The following is a 25834-nucleotide window of genomic DNA, read 5'->3' as shown; positions in this document are numbered from 1 at the left end:
GGACCCCGAATCCTCCCTTAGTTATGCTGCAATAGGTCTAGGCTGCTGGGGAATTCCCATGATGCACTGAGTGTTTCTTCTTCCATCACCTTTTTCACTCACTATGTGTTAATAGACCTCTTTGCATTTAATCATTACCTATTATTAATCTCTGGCTTTCTTCCACAGCGTGTCTTTGTCTTTGTCTTCTTCCCCTAACCCCAACCGGTCGTGGCAGATTGCCCCCCACCCTCCCTGAGCCCTCTCAGGTTCTGCTGGAGGTTTCTTCCTGTTAAAAGGGAGTTTTCCCTTCCTACTCTCACCAAAGTGCTTGCTCATAGGGGGTCATATGATTGTTGGGGTTTTCTCTGTTTTCTTTGTATTATTGTAGGGTCCTTGAGGCACCTTGAGGCACCTTGAGGCAACTGCTGTTGTGATTTGGCGCTATATAAATAAAACTGAATTGAACTTTCCATTCAGTCTTAACACATCAGAGCCAGAGTATTGTAAGCTCCATACTTCAGTAAACTTTAATTATATTAGTGAACAAGAAAAAGATAAAAAAGAAAATGCTGTTTAGCATCACGTCATATGTTTTAGTGTCAGAGCTTTTTAGGGATGAAATTATATCGTATGTATGTTTTATGAATTGTACTGTATGGAAATCAATATCAAGTACACATGGGAATATTCACTGAACAAGCAGTTCAGTTTAACACTTAGATTTCTGTCTCAGTAACTGTTAAATATAATGCTGAATAAAGAAATACCCAAGACACTCAACAGTAAAATTTAAAATGTACTCTGTTGCACTTGTAACCACTGTAAGGGTAGGACGGGTTTACTGCTAACTGCAGAAGATGAAATATGGGCAAGTACTAAACATGGAGAGTGCAGAGTTTAACAACAAAAATATCATATTACTAATAAACGCTGCAAAGTGGGACATTTTAATTATTTTGTAAGATAATGATATTTTCTTAGTTGAAGCAATTTGAAGACTGTGCGCTTACCTGCCGGCTCGGAGAGTGTGGCCTCTCCCATCTGTTTGTAAGGGTTGAACTTGGGCTTGGGGGCGACCACGGGTGCAAACTTCTTAGGTGCCTGCTGCTGCGAGACGGAGATGCTCGCACTACCCAAAGATGGAGTGGTCTCCATCCTGGCAGTCACCTGTCCTGTCTGCTCACTCACTGGGTTCCACATGGTTCTAAGGAGGGGACACAGAGTTATTAAAAGTCAGGGGCTGCAAACTCAAGAGTGATGCAGAAATTAAAAGTGTGCTGCAGGGACAACGAATTTAACGGGTGGGGTGTAATGTTAACTGTGCCAAAGCGCAGGTTTCTCTGCATGCATACTCGATGAGGAAACAGAGACAATGGAGATTTTACTTCCCAAATTACAGCCTGCAATGGCAAGCGGGAGCATTAATATTGTTCACATGACAAATAATGATGCTAAGTGTATGGATACCAGCTAAATTGGTAAAGCAGTAATAAATTACTACATTTACATGATTATTTCTTCACTTTTTGAACTCGTTTTGTAAAACTAATTGTAACACAGGAGCCCACAGACGTTGCGCCACTCTCTCCGAGTGATGTGGAAACGAGTAAGGTCCATAGTAAGACATGCTAACCAGGTCAGTTCTGAAGTATTGTGATGTAGAAAACAACTGTGAAGGACTGTCAAGTAAACTAGTGATGTTAATAGAGCAAAGCCCAACCATAGGTTTAAGGTCCACCAACATGTGGACCCTAACCGGATGAAGTAAGCACGGGTAATATCAGCCACAGTCGGCAAACTAACATTGCGTGTGTTATAGATGAAGCAACGACCACACATTTCAGGAGCAACTAAAATCTAATTTGATAACATCAATAACAGTTTCAAAATGCTCTTAAATATTTAAAACCCATGTATTGCGATCAGGAGTGTTCTACTTTTAGTTGGTTATTTTTTGAAAATTAGGCTACGTCCACACGTACCCGGGTATTTTTGAAAACGCAGATTTTTCTATGCGTTTGCACCTTTTGTCCACACGTAAACGGCGTTTTCGGTCACTGAAAACAGAGATTTCTAAAAACGCCTGCCAGGGTGGATATTTTCGAAAACTCCGTTTTTGCATTTAGGTGTGGACGAGAAAAACGGAGAAAACGCAGCGTCAAAGGTGTGCGCCTTTTTTGACGTCACACTGTGCGCCACGTTATTGTTTCGGTGAAATGAATTTCTACAATACTGTTACTGTTAATTGTACTCTCTGCAGTGTTTAAATGCTTACGTATTACATAGACTCGTTCTGCTTCTATGCCCCAGCTTTGTTTACTATTTCCCACCGAGGCTTCTAGACTTCTGATTGGCCAACATTTCTACAGGTTAGGAAAATATCGCCACCTGTTGCTTTGGCATGTTCCTAGCAGCGTTTTCCTTCATTTCTGCGTTTACGTGTGGACGGGATTTTAGTCACCAGGGACATCCCTACTTATAACATGAAACAGAAACCCTGCCCTTAGCCAGACTGCCCTTTCACCTTTGGCTGACATTTGTCCACCGGATGGGTGCACTAACCATGTGTGAACGTTAGCAATGAAAAAAGTGCTTGTATGAATGCGTGCGAATGGGCATGAGTAGAAAGCATCATATAAAAACCAAATCCATTTACCATTTGCTTTTGTCTCTGTCTCCAAACATCCATACCTAGCCCTGCAAGCATGACTAAAAATCTGAATATTTATCCCCAGCTGTACATGACAGCAGTACGAACTGTGCTTTTAATCACATTCTTTAAATTGCTCAAGTTCAATGTGAGTTTGACAGTTTCAGTGAGACCCGACCTGCTGCATTAAACACCTTCTATGTGTCACCGTTTCTGCTTTATAAAAGAGGTGACTGAGGCCACTGTATCCACATGCAGCACAAGTTACACTAATTATAAGCGTACACAGATCACGTCTACTTTTTTTCTCCGACGACGGAGTCTGCTTGAAAGCGTCTGGCAGAATTACGCTGTACAACGAAAAACAAGGCAATAAACAGCGTGTTCTGACATGCAGCAAAGTGTCCGATTTAATAAAGCAACAACAAGCGTTAAAGTCGAAAGGAAATCACTTTGAACTCTGACTCTGAGCCTTCGCTTTCTTTACTTGCACACTTGCTTGCGATGTCGGCACGAGATCAACAAATCAAAAGAGTGATATGAGAGACAAAGAGCGGTGAAAACAACAAAGTACTTTAAAAACAAAAAGACTTTAGAAGAGGAAAAAGTATTGAAAAATGCTGTAACCCTGATGTAACCATCAATGATTTTTTTAGCGTTGATGTAGCTGTCAAAAATGAGATCAGATGAGTGTTTGGGAATGACAGAACAATGATCCACAGTCACGCATGCAAACACAAAAAAACAACACTTGACTACTTATTACTTAATTTCATGTTGCTTCTGTTGTCTTTGTTTTTGGGAGGGTGCATGAGAGTCGAACTTATCAAAATGTTCCAAAATGGCACCAAGTCTCACCTCTAACCGATGCTTTTGTTTAACATGCATGTCGGTAATACAGTTCCAGTGAAGGGAAGACCACCACAGAGTGGAGGAACTTGCAGCAGCTGAGGACACAAACCTCCAGTATTTCACCATCGCATTCTGAAATCACTTGAAATATTTGAACTATTTATACGGCGCGCTTTTCCCCATCCTTCTTTTTGTTTGTGTTTGTTGTGCTGTGTTCTGATGTTTTTACTGTTTATTATCCTCACTCTGACTGATACAGGGTTTACATTCTTTCTCTGGAGCACAGCAGTAAAAGCCCACGCACAATCATCTTTTAATATCTGCTCAAATCCCTGCTCCTCCTGCCGTCTGAATGGTTCTTACTTTTGATTCCCCCCCCCTCCCTTCTCTCATGCTCTTAATGCTACAATTCAGACGCTCGCTGGTGTCTCACACCCACCTGTCCTTTCAATGCAAATGCTTTCATTTCCCAATGCTCAAATGGCTAACAAAATAAAAGATGAATTGAAAGGGAAAGAGAAGAAATGATCTTAGGATGTGTGAGTAAGACTCAATATGTGATATCCTGAAAGGAAAATTTCTGTGTCAGTGTGTGGTTGCATTCTTTGGTGATGGCAAATAATGCGCAGCGGGGCGTCGCTTTATGGATACTGGGCCCTAAAGTGCACATTAAACCCACTCACATCTGTTATTTTAAATAAAATTTCTGCAAAACAAGTGACTTCTGTGCCGTTCCGAGCGCACAACACAGAAGCCACTTCACTGATGACTTCAGCATATAATCATTCCTGTGATTCATAGATTACGCGTGCGATCAGCTAGGCTTATAAATTGCAGCAGCCTTCATTTTAAACAGAAAATCACGACTGCACTGAAATAATAATTCAGGACTGGCCTCGAATAAAAATCTCTGATTGTGTTTAAAAAATGTGACCTCTTTTTAAAAATAGTTTAATAACAGTGCTCTGGAGCGGCGTGCGATTTTAAGGTTTCAGGGCTGCAAAGCGAAGCCACTTCCTGGATGCTTTGGAGACTGTCTGGATGGGAGTGCGCCGTTTCATAGCAGCAGTCTTCCTCAGCAGGTCTTCTCGCAATCTTTTGTGCGCTACATATTAATTGACTATGATCAATATGGTTCAGTGACTTGTGATGCAGTTTACCCCGGAGGCACCCTGGCGGGGTTTTTTTAAGCTCAAAAAGGCTGCACGCGGGCGTGTCACACGTATGCGTACATTTCAGCATTTCATCTGTCAAATTATTTTTTTCCCCTCTTCCCTTTAAAACATGAACAAATAAACTATTTGAAAAACACACACTCGCTCCATATGGCTTTAAGTGCCATTATTTTATCCATTCAAGGTCTACTCTAGAGAGCAGTTTATTTCAGAAATGTACTTCAGCCGGTCCAAAGCTTCTCCTTTGTGTAAATAACAGAAGACTGGCTTTTTCACAGATGAGGTTGAGGGTGGAAGCAAACAAGCCACATCTACTGCAGTGGCAACAGACTTAATAAACTAATCCGTAAGGCCAGTAATGTTGTGGGGATGGAGCTGGACTCCCTCAAGGTGGTGTCGGAGAGGCGGATGCTGTCCAAGATAAAGACAATGTTGGATAACACCTCCCACCCACTCCATGACATGCTGGTCAGTCACAGGAGCACGTTCAGTGAGAGACTGAGATTACCGAAAAGCACCACTGAACGACACAGGAAATCTTTCCTGCCTGTGGCCATCTCCCTGTACAACACATCCACTTAACACACTGGTTACTGCTACAACTACACGTTTCTTTTCCAGCTATTTATTTATGAGTGACTTATGTATGTATATATATGTATATATTGTACTATTCTTAGTTAGCGTATTGTCTGTCTTGTCTTAATGTTGGTTTATAATGGAGCACTGTAACAAAAAATAATTTCCCCCAGGGATTAATAAAGTATTCTGATTCTGATTCTAATAAACACTCAGTGCTGATAAAGGACCACGAAAAGTGGCAAGGAACTCCAGCAGAGCCCGTTATGTGAAGGCTTGAAATGGTGACATACAACGAGACACAAAATATAAGAAAAATACAGAGAGATGAAAAGGTTTTCACATCTAACAACTGATCTGATTAGAATTAAAGTGCATCAACTATGACATGCGTGCATAGTGATTATGATTTTCAGTGACAGGAAGTGTTTAGGCCAGTCTTTCCCAACGCCTCATCTCTACAGACTCAGAGTAAAAGTTATCAGCTATGAGCCACACAAGACTAAAGACGCTTAAACCAGAGGTCTGCCTAAACTGTTAGAAGACACGAATGTGGAAGATCAGTGTGTTAGATAGGGGTGCGGTTCCCTGCTGCTGACCCTGTGTTCACCACAGTGTGATCACAATCATGTTTTAACTGTGCTGCACCTCTTGTGCAGTGCTGTACAGCTTAATACTGTGTATGAGGAATTATTTGTGCCAAATGCAATTAGTAGTTGCTGTGATGTATTTTACTTAATTTTACTGAAGCTTTATTAAGGTATGTGGATGACTGTATATTTATTATGAACTGATCTGTGACTTGGTGAACCAAAGGCAACTTGTCCACTCATATTGACAATAAAGTCATTCTCTTCCGTTTTATTCTAATCTTTTAAAAATGCATTTAGAGGGTAACCTGTGTGGGCTGTAATAATCAAATTCAGTATGAAAAATATGGTTATTACATATGATCATCCTAAATACATCCAGAAGTATTCCCTGTAGTCCTGATTACACAATGTGACACTGGCAGAGTGATGAAATGATGGTTATTTTATTTATACCTGTGTCTGATTTCCCTCCTTTACGATGCCCCACCAGGACTTGTTTCACTTGTTTTTTGTGATCAGTTTATTCTCCTCTGCACATTGCTTTCAGGTCCTCTCTCCAGGAACATTTTCCACTGATTTGTTTAGCTCCTCCTCCTTTAAGACCAACTCCACATCATTTAAGCCAGCTTTCTTACGATTGGCTGCCCCTCACAAATAAAGTTTAAATGACAGGTGGGTGGGGCTTCTAGTAAGCTGTAAATCCCACTCAGTGGCATCATACGGGTCCAAGAAGAGAAAGGAAATGCAGGGAAAACTCAATATAAGAAAATGTGTGATACTCTGGTTATGTTTAATATGAGCACCAACCGTTGGAACAGCAGATATATCACAAAAAATAATGACAAACTATCGCTTTTTTTTGTCATGATGGGCATATTTTTCAATAAATGGTCACGAACAGTTCAGCAGAACCACACGGCGGCTATTTTTATTTTTGTTCAAACCTAGGATGTGTAACTTAACCACAGGCCATTTTGCTAGACATTCAAGCTTCTTCACACCTTTTATTTTTAAGTTGTGGCCGTCACCCTGATGATACACTTTGTGCAATTCCGTCTTTGCCCTCAAGAAGTGCTCGTGCAACTCTTTCACACCTGTAACTGCACTTTGTTTTGTACGATCAGGGGAATTCCCCTTTCAGCTTGAGAAAATGAGGGGGTTTATTTTGGACAGACCATCAGTCGATAACAGGTAGATGAACATATTCACGCCATTGCAGTTTCCATCACACCCACAGTCTACACCACAGTCTTAGGACTGTGGGAGGAAATAAAAGCAACTAGAGGAAAACCACACAATTACAATTTCTGCATTACAGGACATACGTATATGAAGGTTTGCTGTAAACATCTTCTGACTAAACACGTGGACCAATTGCAATTCCTACTTCAGGCCTTTCTCTACCATAACAAAGATAATTTGTTATGGTAGGCCCTTCTGTACCTCCTTTTCTGTGTTCTGGAATAAGAATGTACACAAAAAGTGGAAGAAAACATGTATAAATGAACACACAAAGATAACCAAAACACAGTGAGGAATCGCACTGAAGGTGCACTCGCAGTCACAAAAAACACTATTGGAGCTCATGGAAGGAAAATCAATTCTGATAGCCGGGGCAGTTACAGGATGACTCACAAAGCGGTGACACCGTGTTTAACAGTTTGTTTTATGGGGGCACGGCAGCCGGGCTGTCTTCTCACAGCTGTTCCGCTGCACTTTTACAGCTGTCATTGAGGAACTGCTGCAGGTGCTTCTGCTGCATTAATCTTTCATATCCACCAAGGAAACTATCAAACAAAACCATACAAAGAGGACCACTGAGAGAGCTGAATTCTAACATAATATGGCAAGGTTCAGAGATTTTTGGGGGAGGAAAAAGGATGACATGCTTTCTAGCAAAAACTCTTTTGAGGCTGCGAGCTGAATCACATGTCGAAAACCTATCGGAAAAAAAAGATAAGAAAACACACACACACTGTTCACAAGCTTCTGTTTTTTAAAATGCTCTAGCAGCTTCTACATCGCAGTTTTCGACAGCTAAAAAAAAAAAAACTGAGGAGAGTGAAGCAAAGCATCATGGCCCAGGAAACCAAAACAAGAAGCTGGAAGACCCTAAAAAAGATGAGGGTGAATAAATCAGCTGTGGTGGGTGGGATTACTGTAATTTAATCCTTTTTAGATAAATACTGAACCTGGCAGATTTGAGTGCATTGGTATTTGATAATGCAGTCGCGACTGTGGAAGAAAATGGATGGATGGACAAAAACTTTTTTTACTACTGCTCAATATCGACTGGTTGTACTTGGAAGGCATCAGGTATCAGTGCATACCAGTCTGAAGTCATTTTGATGAAATCTACACCCGGAGCCATGAGAGTAAAGTCTGCAATAGGCACGACCACAAAATGTATATAATGGATGGACGTGCCCACTTTCACTTCAAACATTGGTTATCAAAGTCTTGTTATGTGGGTTTGAGCTGAGTCTTTGAAATAAGATGTGATGAGATCTGACTGAGAAAGTGATGGGACACTATAACTCATGCATTTGCCAAAGGTGACTTGTTAATAACAAGCTACGCCATGCTTTATGTTTTTGATGCTAATGGGACCAAACTATTATTAAGAAATAGATTATTTTCTTAAAATAGGACGTGACACTGGAGATTTTAAAACAAAAACTTAACAGGAAAGTGTTTACGGAGGTCACATCAAGGAAACCAAGAGCTGTTTTTTTCCCCTCATAGACTTCTATAGAGAGCCTGAGGCATAAGTAGACTTAGCAGCTGCTTAAGGCCCCACACTAACAGGGGACCCCAGGAGCATGCAAAATGTCACACAAGACAAGTTGTTTGTATATTTTTGTGCACACAGAAAGATGTTAGTTAAACAGAAACCTCAAAGTCTATGCAATGAGGTGACGTATGAAACCAAAGGCAGCAGTGCAGTAAAGCCACGATAATGGCTTTGTAACATATATAATGTTACAAATGACGGCGCATGGACATAATAACCATCCATCCATCCATCCATCCATCTTCTTCCGCTTATCGCAGGGGCCGGCCCCCGAGATACTTAAACTCTTCCACTTGGGGCAAGAACTCATCTCTGACCCGGAGTGGGCACTCCACCCTTTTCCAGCTGAGGACCATGGCCTCAGATTTGGAGGTGCTGATTCTCATTCCCACCACTTCACACTCAGCTGCGAACTGGTCCATGGCGAGCTGGAGGCAATCACCCGATGAAGCCAACAGAACCACAGCATCCGCGAAAAGCAGAGATGAGATTCTGAGACCACATAAGTGAAAGCCTTCCACCACTTGGCTGCACCTAGAAATTCTGTCCATAAAAATTAGGAACAGAATTGGTGACAAAGGGCAGCCCTGGTGGAGCCCACCACCCACCAGGAACGAGTCTGACTCCAGCAACGGTTGTATAAGGACTGAATGGCCATTAGCAATGGGCCCCATACTCCCAGAGCACCCCCCACAGGACCACCCGAGAGACACAGTCAAATGCCTTCGACATACTAACCCCAAATCAATTTCTGCTTAAGAACTCATAAAACCTTGGGCTGGTTCTGCCTCTATACATTCACAATTCTTTTTAAAGTCAGAGGAGTCGCCCCCTGCAGGCCATTAGAAAGAATGAAGATTTAACTGGTTGGACATTGGCTTCGGTATTCAGATCTGGAACTGACGTTAGTCTATAGGAAGGACACAAAAGACCACTTACTAAGCGCTTAAACACCTGACCTTGCACATGACAGATGCATTGCATGCATGGCATCTGTAAAGATGGCTTTTAGTAAGGTTATCAACAAAAAAATTATATTAATTAAAATCAAAATTGGTGCAGGGTTTAAATTTAACCCCTTTTACCCCAAATAGTTACAGAATGTTTTCACAACCACTGAGGTTTTGTGCATTTTGATGTTTGACACTCTTAAAACATAAAACTGTTCATTTTCTGATTTTTTGCATTAATCTACAACAAACTGCTTCTCAACAACAAATACTGAAATAATGTATTTGCATGAGCATCCAGATGAGCATATCTTTATAAGAAAAGGTGAACTAAGATTTAAAGGGCAATTACGCTGGTTTCCACCTCAGTCTTTGTCCCATGAGTAGAGTTCAGTTAAAGCTACACAAATCTGGTTCACTGGGCACCAATCAAAACATTACTTCAAAAAGACACTACAGAGATGAAGAAGGAGATCCACTTTGGCTGGAAGATTTTTCAAACTAAATAAAGAGGTGGTTGGCGACTGGGATTAGCACTCACGGTTCGTGACGCAGTGTGCGGAGGATCAGCCATGCGAATGAAAATGCTTTAAAAATTAAAGGTTCCCATCTGCAAGAGGTTGTTGCTGAGTCTTTCCAGCACTGGACCTGCTCTGCTTTAGAGGGCTGGTTGAATAGCTGAACAGGTTAACGCGACATTACACAAACAAGCACTCGCGCTCTACGTTCCACTGTTTGGAAACAGGGAAAAGCAAAGAGGTCATTACGGATCCGGAAATGTTTTGTGCACAAGGGTAAATATTTGAAGGTGCCAGAAGTCTGACACCATGCCATGCTGGCATATTAATAAAAGCAAAAGGCTGTTTTAGACCTCTTTCTAGTGTTAAAAATTTAATAGTAGAGGAACAATAGCAGTGTCAGGGCATCAGAGGGCTGGGTAAGTCAAACATCATGTTCTGAAACACAGACACGGCAAACAGTACAGCTCCACGACAAGATCATCTTTCATTACCGCTGTAGGTAATTCAGTCATTTCTCCATTCGTTTTAGACCAAACGTGCTCTATTTACATCAGCATAATTGATTAGCAGTCAATAAAAATACAGGAAATTAATCAAATATTTCTTCTTATAGAATACTGTGCTGCAGGAATGAGTCTTAAACTATGAAATGATAAGTTCAATAGATTTTTTTGAATGTATTTGACATACTCTATTTGGTTAGAATTCTGTCATTGCAATCACCAAACAGCGAATTACTTTTAGTTTGTTGCATGGCTCAAAGTAGATGTTTACTTAAAAAAGTGGTTAGAAAAGTGTCGAAGCTGACAGGGAACATTCACACAGGAGGTTAGCGATGGAGACACTGAAGTCATACAACTGTGGTGTAATTCATTTACAGCCTAACGTTAGCATTTCATGTCTTTGTGGTTGCAGTTATGCTTAAAAAGCAATCATGAAAGTTTTTGTAACAATTACCTTGATGAAATAAAGAGTTGAGTAACACTCTTTTAGTCCCCACAGGGACTATTTTATGAAATACCACAAAAGATAACAAAACTCTTGTTGGCTTTTTGTCATGTAGTCATGGCGATGCAAACACCTGGGCTGGGCTGCATCACTTAAACCTCCTCCTGAAATAACTTCTCTGCTTTACAATATCACAGCCAAGTGCTACTTGATCGATAAGCAATATCATAGAGATTCGAATACTACTGCTTACCCTTAATTAAGTCGTTGTGAAATGACAAAATACTTGCATCATCATGCTACTCCCTAGCACGACCGCATCTCTTATCTCATCACCAGATCATGCATATACCTTATATATTTAGCAGTTTTTTAAAATATATACATAGTCACTTTTTTAGATTTACTGTATAAATAACTGCATGCTTGTTCTTTTTACACCTGCAGATGTACCCGCTCTGAAGTTTTGTTATACATAGATTACTACTTTTATTGTCGTTATACTAACACAGGGACTCTGTTGCAATCTGTGTTGCATGGAGTATTTCGCTGCAATTTCCTATAATTTCTTCTGGGCATTATCACACTATGACCTACAAATAATCCAGCTGACAAGTCTGGGTTTTTACTGTGTGTAAATGTAATACTCAAAGTAAGGATGTACTTTTCTAGACAAGACAAGCAATTCTCTGCACTTAAATGTCAGGCATCACTTTATTTTATTTATGCTTGTGAAGCATGTATGGCGTGGATTAGGTCGAGTAGAACATCTCTGTTAATTCCCAGCACAGTGAGAGGTCTTGGTAAGGCCCCTAAGAGATAAAAGAACAGGCCAGTACTTTAATCTGATGATGGTGTCAAACATTTTCTTTTTTATTAGGTATTTTTGTTTAAATGTATCAAGGTTATGTACATTACATCTTTAAAAAAGGCAAGAAGTCAATACCAATCTGCGTATTGTCCAGTTTTTTCCTTAAAATCTTTCAGCTGCGTCCTAACAATGGATGCCCCAATATGTTTGTGCCTTACAAGTTCACTAGTCTGCTCTGAACTTGATTCCCTGCAGCTGTCAGTACTGTCCAAACAGTGTAACAAGGCACAATGTAAAGAACAATACAAGCTCCAACGCAGATCAAAGGGGAAAACAACGAATCTAAGCAACGCCTGACCTAAAACACGTATTTGAAATATTGGCTTTGCAAATGTTTTATGAGGTGAAAATCAATTCAACAACTCTGATGCGGATCAAGGAAACACAATGTGAGTGTATGTGTTGAGTAAATGAGGGTTTAAAGTGAGACTATAAATGGGTTATTCAGCTGGTAATTGCTTATATTTTATTATTTTATTAGATTTAAATGGAATTATTTACTCTAAATAAATGGCAGTTTTCCTTTCCTTTTCATCTAGTCTTATATTTACAGCATAGTGCTGTGTTCTAAAAACACTTTTTGTCACTTAAAATATTTGATGTCAAGGCCACATGTCTTGTGGTAGAAGGCCCCACAGCCCTCTGGGGTCTGGTCAAGAAAAGTTTACAAGAGAAGCCATCACACTAAAACTAAAGTTGTATCCTCACAGTCACAAAAAGGCCTAAATTAACTATAAGGAAAGAAAAGGTCTTCGGAGGTCTTGATACATTACTGTGAAGTAACTTCACGTCTAATACGAGCTGCAATCTGTCTTGTTTCAACACCTGCTGTAAGTCAGTCATTGCACCAGCGCTTGACACAAACCGGCCATGACAAAGGGGACTGAGGAGGCTAGCAGGCAAAATCACCTTTTTGTTGTGTCAAAGCAAGTATGCTCAGAGCTCGGGGAAGAAGAGGGTCCCGATCACAACTCATCCAGTCTGCACTCGGACGCAGATCTGACGAGAGCTGGCAGACTCAGGTTTGACAAAAGCGAGCAGGCAGCAAGTTTTCCCCAGAGATGCAAGAGCAAACTTGTTGGGCGGGTTGCTGCAACGGGTATTAACGGTTCCTTGTCTGCTTCTACACTAGGCGCGTCCTCTTTGTTTGACATCTACCAACAAGACCCTTCTGCACAAGGCAGTTTGATATGTCTGTGGATTTTAGATTATTTTATCATTTTTTCACTTGATGGAACTTACAACACATGTCTGGTACACACTCAGTTTTTTAAGAAAAGTATCGCTCCATTTGAACAAGGCCAAGAAATTTCAGACCTGTTTATACAAGCGATATCAGAGTGTCAGTGTAAAGCCTCTCATAATTAGGCTAATTACACAGAGGGATAATATGAAGGTTAATCAAATGATAAACATGGCAAATACCGATTTGTTTTCCCCATTAGCTATTGTGAAGAGCCCAACCAGCTGATAACCATTACAAATGAGATTTGGAGCTGTGACTACTACAAAGACAAGCAACCCCCATCCCCCATCAAACACCCTGCACAACCACCCTGAGCAACGAAGAAGAAGAAAAAAGGTGCTGATGGAGGGGGGGGGCTGAGAAATGAAAAGGTCGCTTTGCTGTTTTCAGTTAATCATTTTTAAATCATCTGAAATGTATTCAAGCAGGATGGATCTGACTTCAGACCCTTACAGCAGCAGCCTGGTTACAATACAGAGTGTATTTGTAGATTACGATCCTCAGATTTTTCTCTCAGCCAAAGAAAGAATTTAAAAAAAAAATGTAAACCTACAATGAGCAACAGCTTTCCTGTATTTTTTTAAATTTTTTTTTGACTCACATTTGTTTGTGGTGAACGTGTCTGCATAAATGAACAAAGCCCAGAGGTCAAGATGTCAACGAACCGAAAGCAATGCAAATAACAAAACGCCATAAAAACCATAAAGACACGTGCAAATCGCAAACGCTTTATTTCTGAGAATAAGCCAAAAGATGCATAAATAGATGCAAAATCCTTAAAAGCAAATGCAAAAAACACCACTTAAGCGATAGAAAATAAGCACTGCATTCATAGCACGACACTGTCACTTACAGATAAATCAAAGTTTCGGTTGTTAAGCTAGCTGCGCTAACATCAACAGTGATCTGCAGCTTCATCTTTACCTCAGACATTTCAAGTGTGAAAACCTGCACTCCCTTAAAAAATTCCAATTTTACATTTTAGTCTCTTGAATTTAGGTGTTTGGCCGATAGGTGTCCTGACAAATAGAGCTGAAGCTGATCATCATCTGACAAGCTTCACCTCCAGTGACTAGAATCCCCGAACTAGCCGTTTAGACTGTGTCTGAGCTAATGATACCTTGTGGAGCATTTTTTAAAACAATTATCTGAAAAATAATTTGGCTTCTAATAAGTCTGTCAAGCCAAATTATTTGTCATATTCATTTATGAGTGAAATTCTAGTGTTATAGTTACTTTTTACTAATTAGCTGGTGCAGGTCTTGTGTGATGCACCTGCACAGTTTGTGACTACAGCTTGTTAACCGTGTTTGCTAGCCCAAATTGATCATTTAACACTCCACCCTCTTATGCAAATGTAGTAGCTTCTGACTCCAAAAACATAAAACGATGTTGGTTATCAAATGGTAAGGTTTCAACAGTGGTTATATCAATTGTTATACGCAGTCTATGCATGCGAGTAGGTGCATCTCAAGAAAATGACGGGAAAATGTCAAAAGAGAGAGACAAAGCTGTGAGCAAGAATCACAAAAAGGCCACAAAGATATGCAAAAGAATGAGAGATAAAATACAGCAAAACCACAACAAAGACAAGAAATGTGACCAATACGTGAGCTAGATCAACTGCAAAGAAACAAAATGGGCACAAAACAACCTCAAAAACACAAAAATAACATCAAAGACACGTCAAATGATACCCAAAAAAAAGACACAAAACAACCACAAAAGTTTCGTAATGACGCTCCATAACCTTGTTACTGGCTGTGTTCACACTATAGGATCCTTCAAGTACCTTGAGCTTCCAGGGCCAAGGTCTTTATCCACTTGCCACTGAGGGGTTTTCTTTTTCTCATAACTGACCTTAAACAGTGATTTTTAACAGCGTTTCTCTTTACAAGGATTCATAGAACATTGGTTTTTCAATGTCTCTGCACTCTCTCTGGTGTCACCATATCTTTGAAATTTTTATCTGTGCTAAAAACCACAAAAAAAACCAAAACCCAAAATGTACTATTCATACACAAACAAGAGGCAGAGAGAGAGTTAAAAGGGTCAAAACACTTACTGAGAAAATGTAATGTTTGAATACGCTCTCTAAACTTATTTTGTACTCAGGAGTGGCATCATTCAATTGCTGAGTTTCAGAATTACAGTATAAAAGAAAAATTATACTTCTGCATGATGTGGGCATATAAATAACCACTGATTCCACTGGTTATTTTAGCAATCGACTGCTTGCTAAAGTAACAACTTCCTAACATGATCTGCATGACTTTTTCTGAACAGCTGTTGAGTAGTTTACTTGAGTTGTTGGCCTTTGCTCCCTAATGACAGCAGCACAACTTTTCTGTAAATATGTGAATCTGAGTTTAATGCTGACTGACAGCTTGTATTGGCTTGGGATATATCAAATAGAATTGGATGGCTTGCATGACTGGTGTATGTGCTCCTTGATACTGCAAGTGGTAAGATGCGACGTCTCAGGAGTTTATCTTATCTCAGTCTCAGGAGGTTGCTGACTGACAGCTGTAAATATATCACAACACAACCTTAACCATCTCTCGCATACCTCTGCGGAAGATGGCAGACTTAAAAAAATAATATTTGCATCAACAATAAACAAAGAAGATATATTTTATACTTTCACAAATCAATGGAAAACAACAGAAGCTGATCTACCAGATGATCTTGAGAAACTGTACGTATGGACGAATACCACAGCTCTAATAGCTTTAATGCTTTTTCACACAGGTGTAGCAGCGTTATTGGAGGCTTGATCAGACTTAATCAGTGAGAGAAAATTCACCTGAATAGCAGCAGTACTGTGGATTGTCTGAGGCACTCACAGTTACTCAGTGGAGCAAAGTGACATGAAGTCGCATTTGCAAAATTCACCGATGGGGTGGAAAGGTCTGCGGCTGAACTTGGAACAATGCAATCATTTATAAGTGAAGATGCCACTAGTTCATTTCACTGGTCACCAATATTCCACCAACAAGCAGCGCAAATTAGCACCTCAAAATCGAGCAGACCTGATGAGGGAGCGAGTCATCTATTCGCTAAATATTTGAACTTTTAAAAACTCTTAACCAAAGGACGAGGCCGGTTCAGACATTAAAAAAATTCAATGCAGGACTATTTATCAACCAGGTCTTAGTTTAGTTTTGTTTGTTTTTTATCCTGGAATAAAAAGTTACCTATAAAAAGAGGAACTTCACACACAAATTAGCACAAATTAGCATGAAATGTCTTTCTCATATTTTCATTTTTTCCAATTAATTTGACTTCAGAACCGTTATTCCAACAAACCAATCCTTAAAAAGAGGAAGAAAGGTTTTAGAATGACAGAAAGGAAAGTATGGAGACTGCATACAGAGGACTGTCACATAGGACACAGGCCTCCTGTGAGAAACCTACCTTCATTTTTTTAATATGCATGTTTTTACTCACGGTTATTGTTAGGTTTAAGAAAATCAAAAGAGTTGACAGACTGAGAAAAAGGTCACGCTTTCACAACAATACGCACATGTTAGAATGCATTTCAAAATGCCCTGGAGGCAAAAGCTCCACAAGTCATAAAGTTATGACCTTTATGGTTTCCCACTGGCAACAATTATTTTCTGTCCACATCTAAGAATCCTTGAAATTCAATTTCTCAATGAATTTCTCACTATGAGTAATGAAGTCCAACATGAAAACAGGTGAGCTTTGAGGATGGCTTCCCCAAAGTTACACATCCTTAACTCCTTATGCGGTCATGAATAAGAAGAAGTTCTCAGCGACTTTCAGAAAATTAAACTCTCAGCAAGGACATCATTAGCTTTAGCCTTTTTATCAGTCTTTAAAAAAAATGCAGTGCTATAGTAAATACCTTTCAGCAGGAAGCACTGGAACTCTCCCAAAGCTTTTGACTCTTTAAATCTTAAATGGCTCTTATCTGATCTAAACATAAAACAACTGAATCTTCAGTCTACTTAAACTGATATCTTCGTGGTGAACCCTTAAATTAGCATGAAATACATCCTTTTGTGCGCAGCTTCTTTGCCTAGCAAAAAAACAGCGCTCGTCACGAGCGATCCAAACGGCCTTTCTCAGCAGCCGAAGGGGTCCTTGCCTAAATAAATGCTCCAGCTCTGTTGTGTATATGATGGCTTAAAATCAAATCAAGCTGTTAATCCAGAAACTACAGAGGTGACAGTGAAGGACCGTTACTTAACGCTGGCCTGTAGCCACACATGTCACTCTCGGATAGGTAGCTAATAAGTGCCTTTGGTTTTGGGGCAGACTGGGGCAAAGTCAACAAAGTAGAGCTTATCTGGGAGGTAAAAACAGTGAGCGAGGAGCTGCGGACTTGCCTCGAAAAGATAAAACATCACATCAAGCCATCATTAATTGGCCTCATTTGACAGTCACTATCCCACGGCTTCTTATCACAGCAGAGGAAATGCTTATCATACAACAGGGGCACTTTTTTAATGCCGTCTCTACCTGCAAAGGCTGAAGGAGGTGGGGGAAAAATGAGCGCGGTACTAAAGTCATCCTTGATGTGTTAATTGCTGCTTTTCATTTTGGAAATGAGCACTCGATGTTAAGAAGTGACTGAGCAGGATCTGCTGGTCGGCTGATACCAGAGGAGTACAACAGCTGACTTCTCCGTTTTAAATATTTGTGCACTGAGGTGGAAGCGGTTTTCTATTCAATTCAATTCAATTTTATTTTATTTATATAGCGCCAAATCACAACAACAGTCGCCTCAAGGCACTTTATATTGTACAGTAGATCGCACAATAATAGATACAGAGAAAAACCCAACAATCATATGACCCCCTATGAGCAAGCACTTTGGCGACAGTGGGAAGGAAAAACTCCTTTTTAACAGGAAGAAACCTCCGGAAGAGCCAGGCTCAGGGAGGGGCGGAGCCATATGCTGCGACCGGTTGGGGTGACAGAAGGAAGACAGGATAAAGGCATGCTGTGGAAGAGAGACAGAGATTAATAACAGGTACGATTCAATGCAGAGAGGTCTATTAACACATAGTGACAGAAAAGGAAAAACTCAATGCATCATGGGAATCCCCCGGCAGCCTACGTCTATTGCAGCATAACTAAGGGAGGATTCAGGGTCACCTGGTCCAGCCCTAACTATATGCTTTAGCAAAAAGGAAAGTTTTTAGCCTAATCTTAAAAGTAGAGATAGTCTGCCTCCTGTATCCAATTCTAAATATATGCTAAAGTTATATGATGAGGAGAAGGGGGTGTGGTCAAAGGCCAGAGGAGTGCAGTGCACATAAAGCTGGGTGTTTCAAGGAGAGTCCACAGCAGGAGGCTAGGTGATAATTAAGTTGACAGGCTTCCTCAAAGAGGATTTAAAAAAGCACAATCTCAAAACTTTCAGAAATCTAATTTATGAAGACAGACTGGAATCATCATCTCATGAGAAAAGCATGAGTTGCAGGAGGACGCATTTTAAGGTTGGACAGACGTAATTATGATCCAGAACTCGCAAACACTCAATTGTCTGGCTGTGTGACTGGAACCGGTTGGTTGGGGAAGAGTCAAGTGATAAAATAAAATATGATAAAAGGGAGGCAAGCTTGCAATTTGGGGGCTCGAACTGTCAGCGTTGTGAGTCTTCATAATTGCATGTGTGTGGTGTTGGAGCTGTAAATCACTTCTGAATGCAGAGTTATTTAAAACCTGTGGAGATCTGGGATGGATACAGTTTTCTCACTGTATTGATAATGAGGCTTAAAGTCTTCTTTTTTCTGACAGCACAATGAAATTTTAAAAAAAGAGAATTTTTTCAGCTTTGTAATACTGTGTTTATTTAATTAAGATCTGCTGGTGCAGAGTTGGCCCAAGTTGTTCATAATCGAAATTTAAGACTAACCTTTGCTTGACAGCACATGAGTTTCTGCAGTCATTTCCACCCTGTTGGTTATTAAAATATTGCTGTGAGTTTGCAGAACTTGCTGGGTCAGCTTTGTTCATCCCACAGTTTGATGTCCAAACAAATACATGCAAGTGCAAACCCTCTCTGTGAGGCGGGACCGTCTTCACGATCAAATTCTAAGGATTTTAAAAAACCTTCTGACCTAAAGCTGTTTGATAAATGTGATTTTTTTCAAGCTGTAACATAAAAAATGTTTCGTCACAAGTGTTAAAATTTTACTTTGGCAGATAGAATCACAGCTAGGAGATGGACCTGGCATCCAAATATAGGTGAAAAGAAGACCTTTAAGCTCCTTTAACCTGTCCCCAGCTTGTTTCTGTTACTCTACATCGCAGCCACTAAACTGCAGCAGTTTATTATCATACAACACTTCAACCCACCCTTTTGTATTGTGAGGGCCTGTACCTCAAAGTAGTAAAACTGGAGGAAATACTCATGCTATGAAGTTAACAGCTCAGTAAACCAATAAAAGTTGAGTTTAGCATTTATATAATAGTTTAGGGTAAATGATAGTATTTCACGTTTAATTAATTTTTCCCAGAATTACATCCAAGTGTGCAGGTAGTGCTTGTAATGAAAGTTTACATGTAATGAAATGTGCTATATATTAATAAAAATTGTCCTACCATTCCTGATCATGCGAGCAGCACTGATGGGATTGGATCGGAGTATCCCTAATGTTTAGTTGATCTGGTTGATCTGTTACTCCAACTGGACTTGCTGCACTCTATTTCAGTCTCACCTGTACCTGAGGCAGCTCACCACATCACCACTGTCGCCTGCTTGGTTTTCCACCACAGACCACAAAAAAAAAAAAAAAAATGTAAATGACATCTTCTCACCTACGTGTTCTGCACAACCGCCATCGTCCCCTTTACGAAACAGTATCTTTTTGACTGCCTGCATATGACGCATTTTGGGGACATCTGTGAATTATCTTTACAAACAGTAACCTGGGTTACATTCTCCCCAAGCAGGCACTGCACCAGTACTGAAACACCAACAACAACCATGACTGAAACCAAACTAGTAAATGGAAAGACAATGGCAAGACGTGACAACTGAAACATGTCAGAGAAGCTGTAATTAGATTAGAATGGTTTTGGATTCCTCACAGCACCTGCTGTTGTTGTTACACCTTTCCTCTCTTACTCAGTCCTTCAGCAAATGAAACATCTTCAAAAAGAAAAAAAATCTTCCGCTGCTGTTCTTCGCCAAGCTGTTATCAACAGAAAAACTAAGTCAAACTTCTTCCAAACACAGTATTGGAGCAGCGGTGTTTCCTATCGTGGACTCTTGGTAGACGGTTTATCATTCTGAGACAGTAAACGGGCTCGTTTCCCATTTACGTCTGAGCTTTCTGAACCTTTTCATATCACACGTATTGAGCTGTTATTTTAATGTTGAACACAGCTTATCCTCTCCTTCCACAATGAGCGCTGCACATCTATCCCCTTATTCAAACTTGTATTGGGTTTTGGCTTGGGGACTTAATCCTTTCCCCGGCTCGCTCACTGGCAAAGCCACACGAAATCAACTCATCAATAACACGTTGTTTACTGAATGCAGATGACTTTGCTCAGGAATCCCCTTAGCACAGCACAGAGGCATGAGTGTAAATCATCTGAGCATGTTTAAATACTTGAGCTGCCATTTAAGCAATTGCAGCAGACACAGATTTCACATTGCAATTGTTTCCAAATCACTTGGGCTTGGCCCCGATGAAAGATGCCGACAAAGAGCCAGGGTGCTTTGCCCCTTTGTCTCAACTTTCAGGTATTACTTCAGCTGCACACACAGAAAACAGCATCTCATATATTCTCCTTCACACTCTATATTCTGCAGTGCTGGACTGCAGGACCACAGATACATAACAATGAGGAGCTTTAGGCCCATAACTTCATCATGTCACACTAAGCCAGAGTTTCCTCATCTTCTTTTTAAGGCGCACAATACCAGCATCTAAGCGCACTGCAAGTTTCTAAGCCACGGTGGGAGTGCAACAAAGAGCTTGTGAATTACTACAGACGGATAGTTAGCTGTGTCCAAAACGGTGACATCCTTTAATGTATGTCACTATACTGACAGTAGCTAAGGCCTTTGCAGGTTGTCGACCTAAAAGCGGGTCAGAAATTGCTGTCCTGATCAGCTGACACACCCTTCTATACATTTTTAAGGTCATATTTTCACATGACCTGTACATAACATTAACCTAGCTATCAGTTTAAATATGAATTGTCGCTTCAGTTACATTTGGCATCAGCTATGGTAACTAGCATCTCCAGCTGCAGCTCATGTTTGCTCGAGTATTCACAGACACAGCATGCTACAGAAAAAAAAGGGAAAAACAATCATCAATTGCCATTTAGTCCAAAAACAACAAAGAGAGAGCTTTCAAAAGTTCAATGCTTGGGACAGCAGTAGGGCGGTAAAAACACAACTTCTGCAGGGGTTGGTGATGGTGTGAGGTGAATTAAACAACAGGCAGTTTGTTTCCCCGTGATAGAACGTGGTTTTCGGATGCAGTTCATGTTCAGTCAGTGTTTTGTTTTATTTCCCTTGCATCACTTTTACTCCCCGTTTATGTTTAGAAAACAAACTGCTTACTTATGTTATGGAAATTAAGGTTATTTAGGTTCAAATAATCCTAGAAACAAACATCTCCAAAGCAGCAACCTCAGGGACTGACAAATTAATGCGGTGCTTCCAAAAACTGCAGTTCCTCTAATATCCACTTGGAGCAGTGTCCGGTGTGCTGACACAGGCTAGGCTTCACCTCAGCTAACTGGAGTCCTAACCGGGACCTCTGGACTGTATTTGGGCAACTGGAGCATTTTGGACAATTGTAATGTGATTATCTGGCCCTGCAACTAATGAATAGTGGCTACATCCATGTTTTACATCAATGGTTAACATGACTTACTTAACGCCATTTACCTAAAAACCTCTTAAAAAATAAATGTATAAAAATCCAAAATTCTTTTAAAAGTACATTCAGTGAAGAGGGTGCCTAGTAACACCACAAATAAAAGACATTTAACATTACTGTTTGTATCTCCACTTAGTTATAGTGGTAGTTATAAAAAGAGATTTTTTTAAACAGGTTCAATAGTATCAGTGTTTGATTGTGTGAAGTTATTATTCGCTCTCTCTCTAAATTTACAGCTTTTACTTGAGAAAAGAAAAAATGTAAAGTTTTGATTGAGTTGTTCGGATTTCACTCTGGCCTGATGATGAGTAAAAAAGACTTTGAACATTTGAACATTTCTAAAGTGACTCTTAAGAAAATTAGACTGGTAGCTTAGGCCTTATAATGGGGTTCTTACTGACTGAATTTGAGGATTTTCTTTCACATGTAAAAATAAGAAAAATCTCTTGTTGGTGGAAGTTGCTGGCAGGATGGAGCCTAAAGGGAAATCGCCATGTTTTTGGAAAAACTAAAAAAAATCCTAAATTTTGCTTTTATTAAGCCCAATGTCCCTGAAAAGATAACGATTTGAACATTAGTCAATATAAACCTGCAAGACACAATGTCTGCTTTTAATGAGGAGTACTTCCTTGTTTGTGAAACGTTCGAGGTCAGGAGGGTTTGTTCTTCTCGTGCTGTAAATGTGATTTGATTATTTGCATTCACACCAGTGAACACCGCAGAGAGATTTGCAGCCACGCTTGATGAGGACCCGGGGAGTCTCGGGGATTTTCTTACTGATCGATCTGACAAACAGATCAGATCACCAGCGTGTTTTTTTCCCCCTCTTCAAATGATGATTTTGAATAGCCTTGGCTGAGTGGTGAAATGTAGGCGGCTGAGTAAATCTAAAATCTGGATACATCTGGACATCCGCGATTCGGCCGCGGATAACTTGTTAAAAGAAATCAGATGTTTGTCTAACTCCTGCACAAAAACAAAGTGCTGAAATCCAGCTTGGCCAGAAGCATCTGTGCAGCATGAGCGGGGCTGCTTTTAGTCCTCGTGCCCAGTTGTTTGGACTCTTTCTTAATCTCTCACTGCTCACTCTGCAGCGCTGTGACTCTCGCTGACACTCAAAGAAGATTAAATGAAAAGCAAATTTAAACTAGTTGTTTTTGGGAGGCTTTACACTTAATTGACTGATGGCTCCTGCTGTTTACGCGTTCCTGCTGCTTCCAACTAATCCAAAACCCGCTCACTGGCACATCCAAAAATCCAACCAAGGTATCTATGTCAGCTCTCTTAATCACTCTGGGCTTGTTTTAATCTAATCTTTTCCTCTTAAGCACGTCTTATTTACTTGTTTTCTGCTCTTCACTTTCCGTGCAGAAGGTGATCGCGGCTCAGCTGTGCATCCTCCTGTGCTCCAGTTTCTCGTGGAAAGCTGCAGTAATTGTTTAAGAGCACTCGTTTATCCTCAGTGTGTAAACATGCAGTGTGATGGCAACAATCAAACCAGCTGTAGAGCTCTGTATAAAGGCTACAATTGCTCTATCATACGGCAGTTCAATACACAATTATTTTCCATCGCTGCGCTAAGGTGCATGGTCCCTCCCTGTCGACGGAGCAGCATCGATTCACTGAAATAGATTCATGCGGACTGTGTCCGCATTCTAAATATGTTCCTTGCTAGTGAGAGTGTCCTTGTAGCTGTTGTAAAGTTTGCTATCTGAGCTATTACAGGTCTTGATAATTGAGGTACTGTAAATTAAGACTCCAGTGTATTAAATCTGTACATGAAAGCGCTTGATTTTAACCAGCTTTTTACCTCTAAGTGAGACAAAATCAGATACAGATAGTCTTCTTGGTTTGGTTTGAGAATATAAGAGCCTAACTGTGCTGTAATGAAAAAAAGTTTGAAATTAATTATTCAAAAAAGCAACTGTGAAAAGAAAGCAAAAAAAAAAAAAAAAAAAGGAGGTGCAAGCAGAAGCTGAATTTTCCCTATTATTTTGTAATTCAAGCTAGGCCGACTGAAAGATTTTTAGACAATATACAGTAGATATTAATATCTGTGACTTTAAAAAAAAACATCACTGCCAAAATACCAAATGCTACAATTAAACTGGAACATAAAACATCTAAAAACACAATATTAGCAGAGACCATTTTCACTATTTTATTTAATAATTAATTTTTTAATATGAGTGAGATCAAAGATAGATACACACTATATCACATCTTAACCACCCTCTGATAAATCAGTATTTTGTCCTAATTATGGAGAAAACAGAGGGGACTGACTGATTCCTCATTTTATTTTATTTTGATGGAATTTTTTTATGCTTTGCATATAATTTCTGCAAACGTGCTAACATGGCTGTCCCTAATGATGCTCACACAAACATCAACACAGTCCACCACTAGAGAATTAGCAATTAACGCACTTTGTTTTGGAATTTGACCAGAAATGTTCGATTTTGAAGAGGATCAGAGTTTTACCTGTGCATTCGCAGGAATGCAGACATTGCTGAAGAATGCTGAAGACACAGTTTGATTTTTATTTTGGCAATGAAAGGAGTCATACAGAAACAATGTTATGACACTACTACTTCTTTCAGCTGCACTCTTGATGGGTCCTCACAATGGATCATCTGCCTCCATCTCGCCCTGTCTCTACCTGTGTCACATCAACCCTGCTTCACTATATCCACAAACCTCTTTTCCTCCCGCCTGGCAGAAGTTCTCACTTCTAATCCTGTTCATCCTGCTCACTCCCATTGAAAACCATAATATTTTCAGCTCTGCCACCTCTGGCTCAGCCTCCTGTCTTTTCGTCAGCACCACGGTCTCCAAACCATGCATCATAGTCCGTCTCACTACCATCTCGTAAACCTTCCTTTCACTCTTGCTGTCCCAAATCACCCTGACACTCGTCCCCACCCACTCCACCCCTGCTGCATTTCCTTCACCTCTGTTGTGCACTGCCCGTTGATAAAGTAACAACACAAAAATACTCGAATCAGTCTTGAATAAACCAACGATGTGCACAGTTGTAAAAGTACTACAACGTGACCTCAGCACCCCCAAGAGCTACCGCAAGGCTTCACAGACATAGACTATATAGAAAAAGCTTCCCCATCATATTGTCCATTCATTTCTGGACTAACCTTAAAATTCTGGCAACTAAAACTCCAATTTATTAGCAGCATTGTCAGTCACATGGAGTATGAAATCATCTGGTGTAGGACCTGCAAGTCTAAAAGTACAAAGTATACCTGTGAAAAAGAAATTAAATCTACTCTGTCCAGTACAAACAAATGGTTTTTGAATAAAGTGGGTCTGGTCCAGTCAGCTTTAAGACGGCATGAACCAACAGTGTGTGACAGAGTATCTGCCCTCAGCGTTCCTGTGTGCGATAACATCTTCAGGACAGATATCTCAAGTAAATATTTATTTCAGATGCAGTGTAATCTCACTCTGACCACTTGGCCATGTCCACCTCGGCCATCATAACTCACTGAGTTTTATCTGCTGAGGCTGGTCTGGGCAGAATCTCTTTCTAATGATGAGTTGTTGTTGTTTTTTTAGGCTGAAAGAGTGAAGAAAGAAATGAAGAAGAGGTGAACAGGCAGGAAAGAAAATGGAAAACAAGTGAGAAAGATTACCCCTGTGACATGACTGCACTCTCAGCCTCATTCATCCAAATCTGCCAAATTTGATGTTAATGAGGCACACAATCCCATGGTAATAGATACCACAACAGAGCTATTGCAGCTCTCCGTTAAGCAGTGCTTATGAATGTAAAA

At 40.2% G+C, this 25834-nt stretch overlaps 1 protein-coding gene across 4 annotated transcripts in view; it reads right to left on the bottom strand.

Moving 5' to 3' along the window:
* Positions 1-25834, bottom strand: part of lpp (LIM domain containing preferred translocation partner in lipoma) — a 187391-nt gene that overhangs the window by 117331 nt on the left and 44226 nt on the right. For all 4 annotated transcript variants that reach the window (XM_084921774.1, XM_084921777.1, XM_084921775.1 and 1 more), the window contains one exon: positions 993-1186. In XM_084921774.1, the coding sequence (XP_084777900.1) occupies positions 993-1182 (190 nt within the window). In that variant the 5' untranslated portion in view covers positions 1183-1186. The remainder of the gene's footprint in view (positions 1-992; positions 1187-25834) is intronic.

Source organism: Perissodus microlepis, chromosome 23, assembly GCF_051167445.1.
Source record: "Perissodus microlepis isolate ML-2025 ecotype Zambia chromosome 23, ASM5116744v1, whole genome shotgun sequence".
NCBI classification, from domain to species: domain Eukaryota; kingdom Metazoa; phylum Chordata; class Actinopteri; order Cichliformes; family Cichlidae; genus Perissodus; species Perissodus microlepis.
The sequence above is the reverse complement of the archived record's forward strand: the minus strand, read 5'-3'. Positions and strand labels throughout refer to the sequence as shown.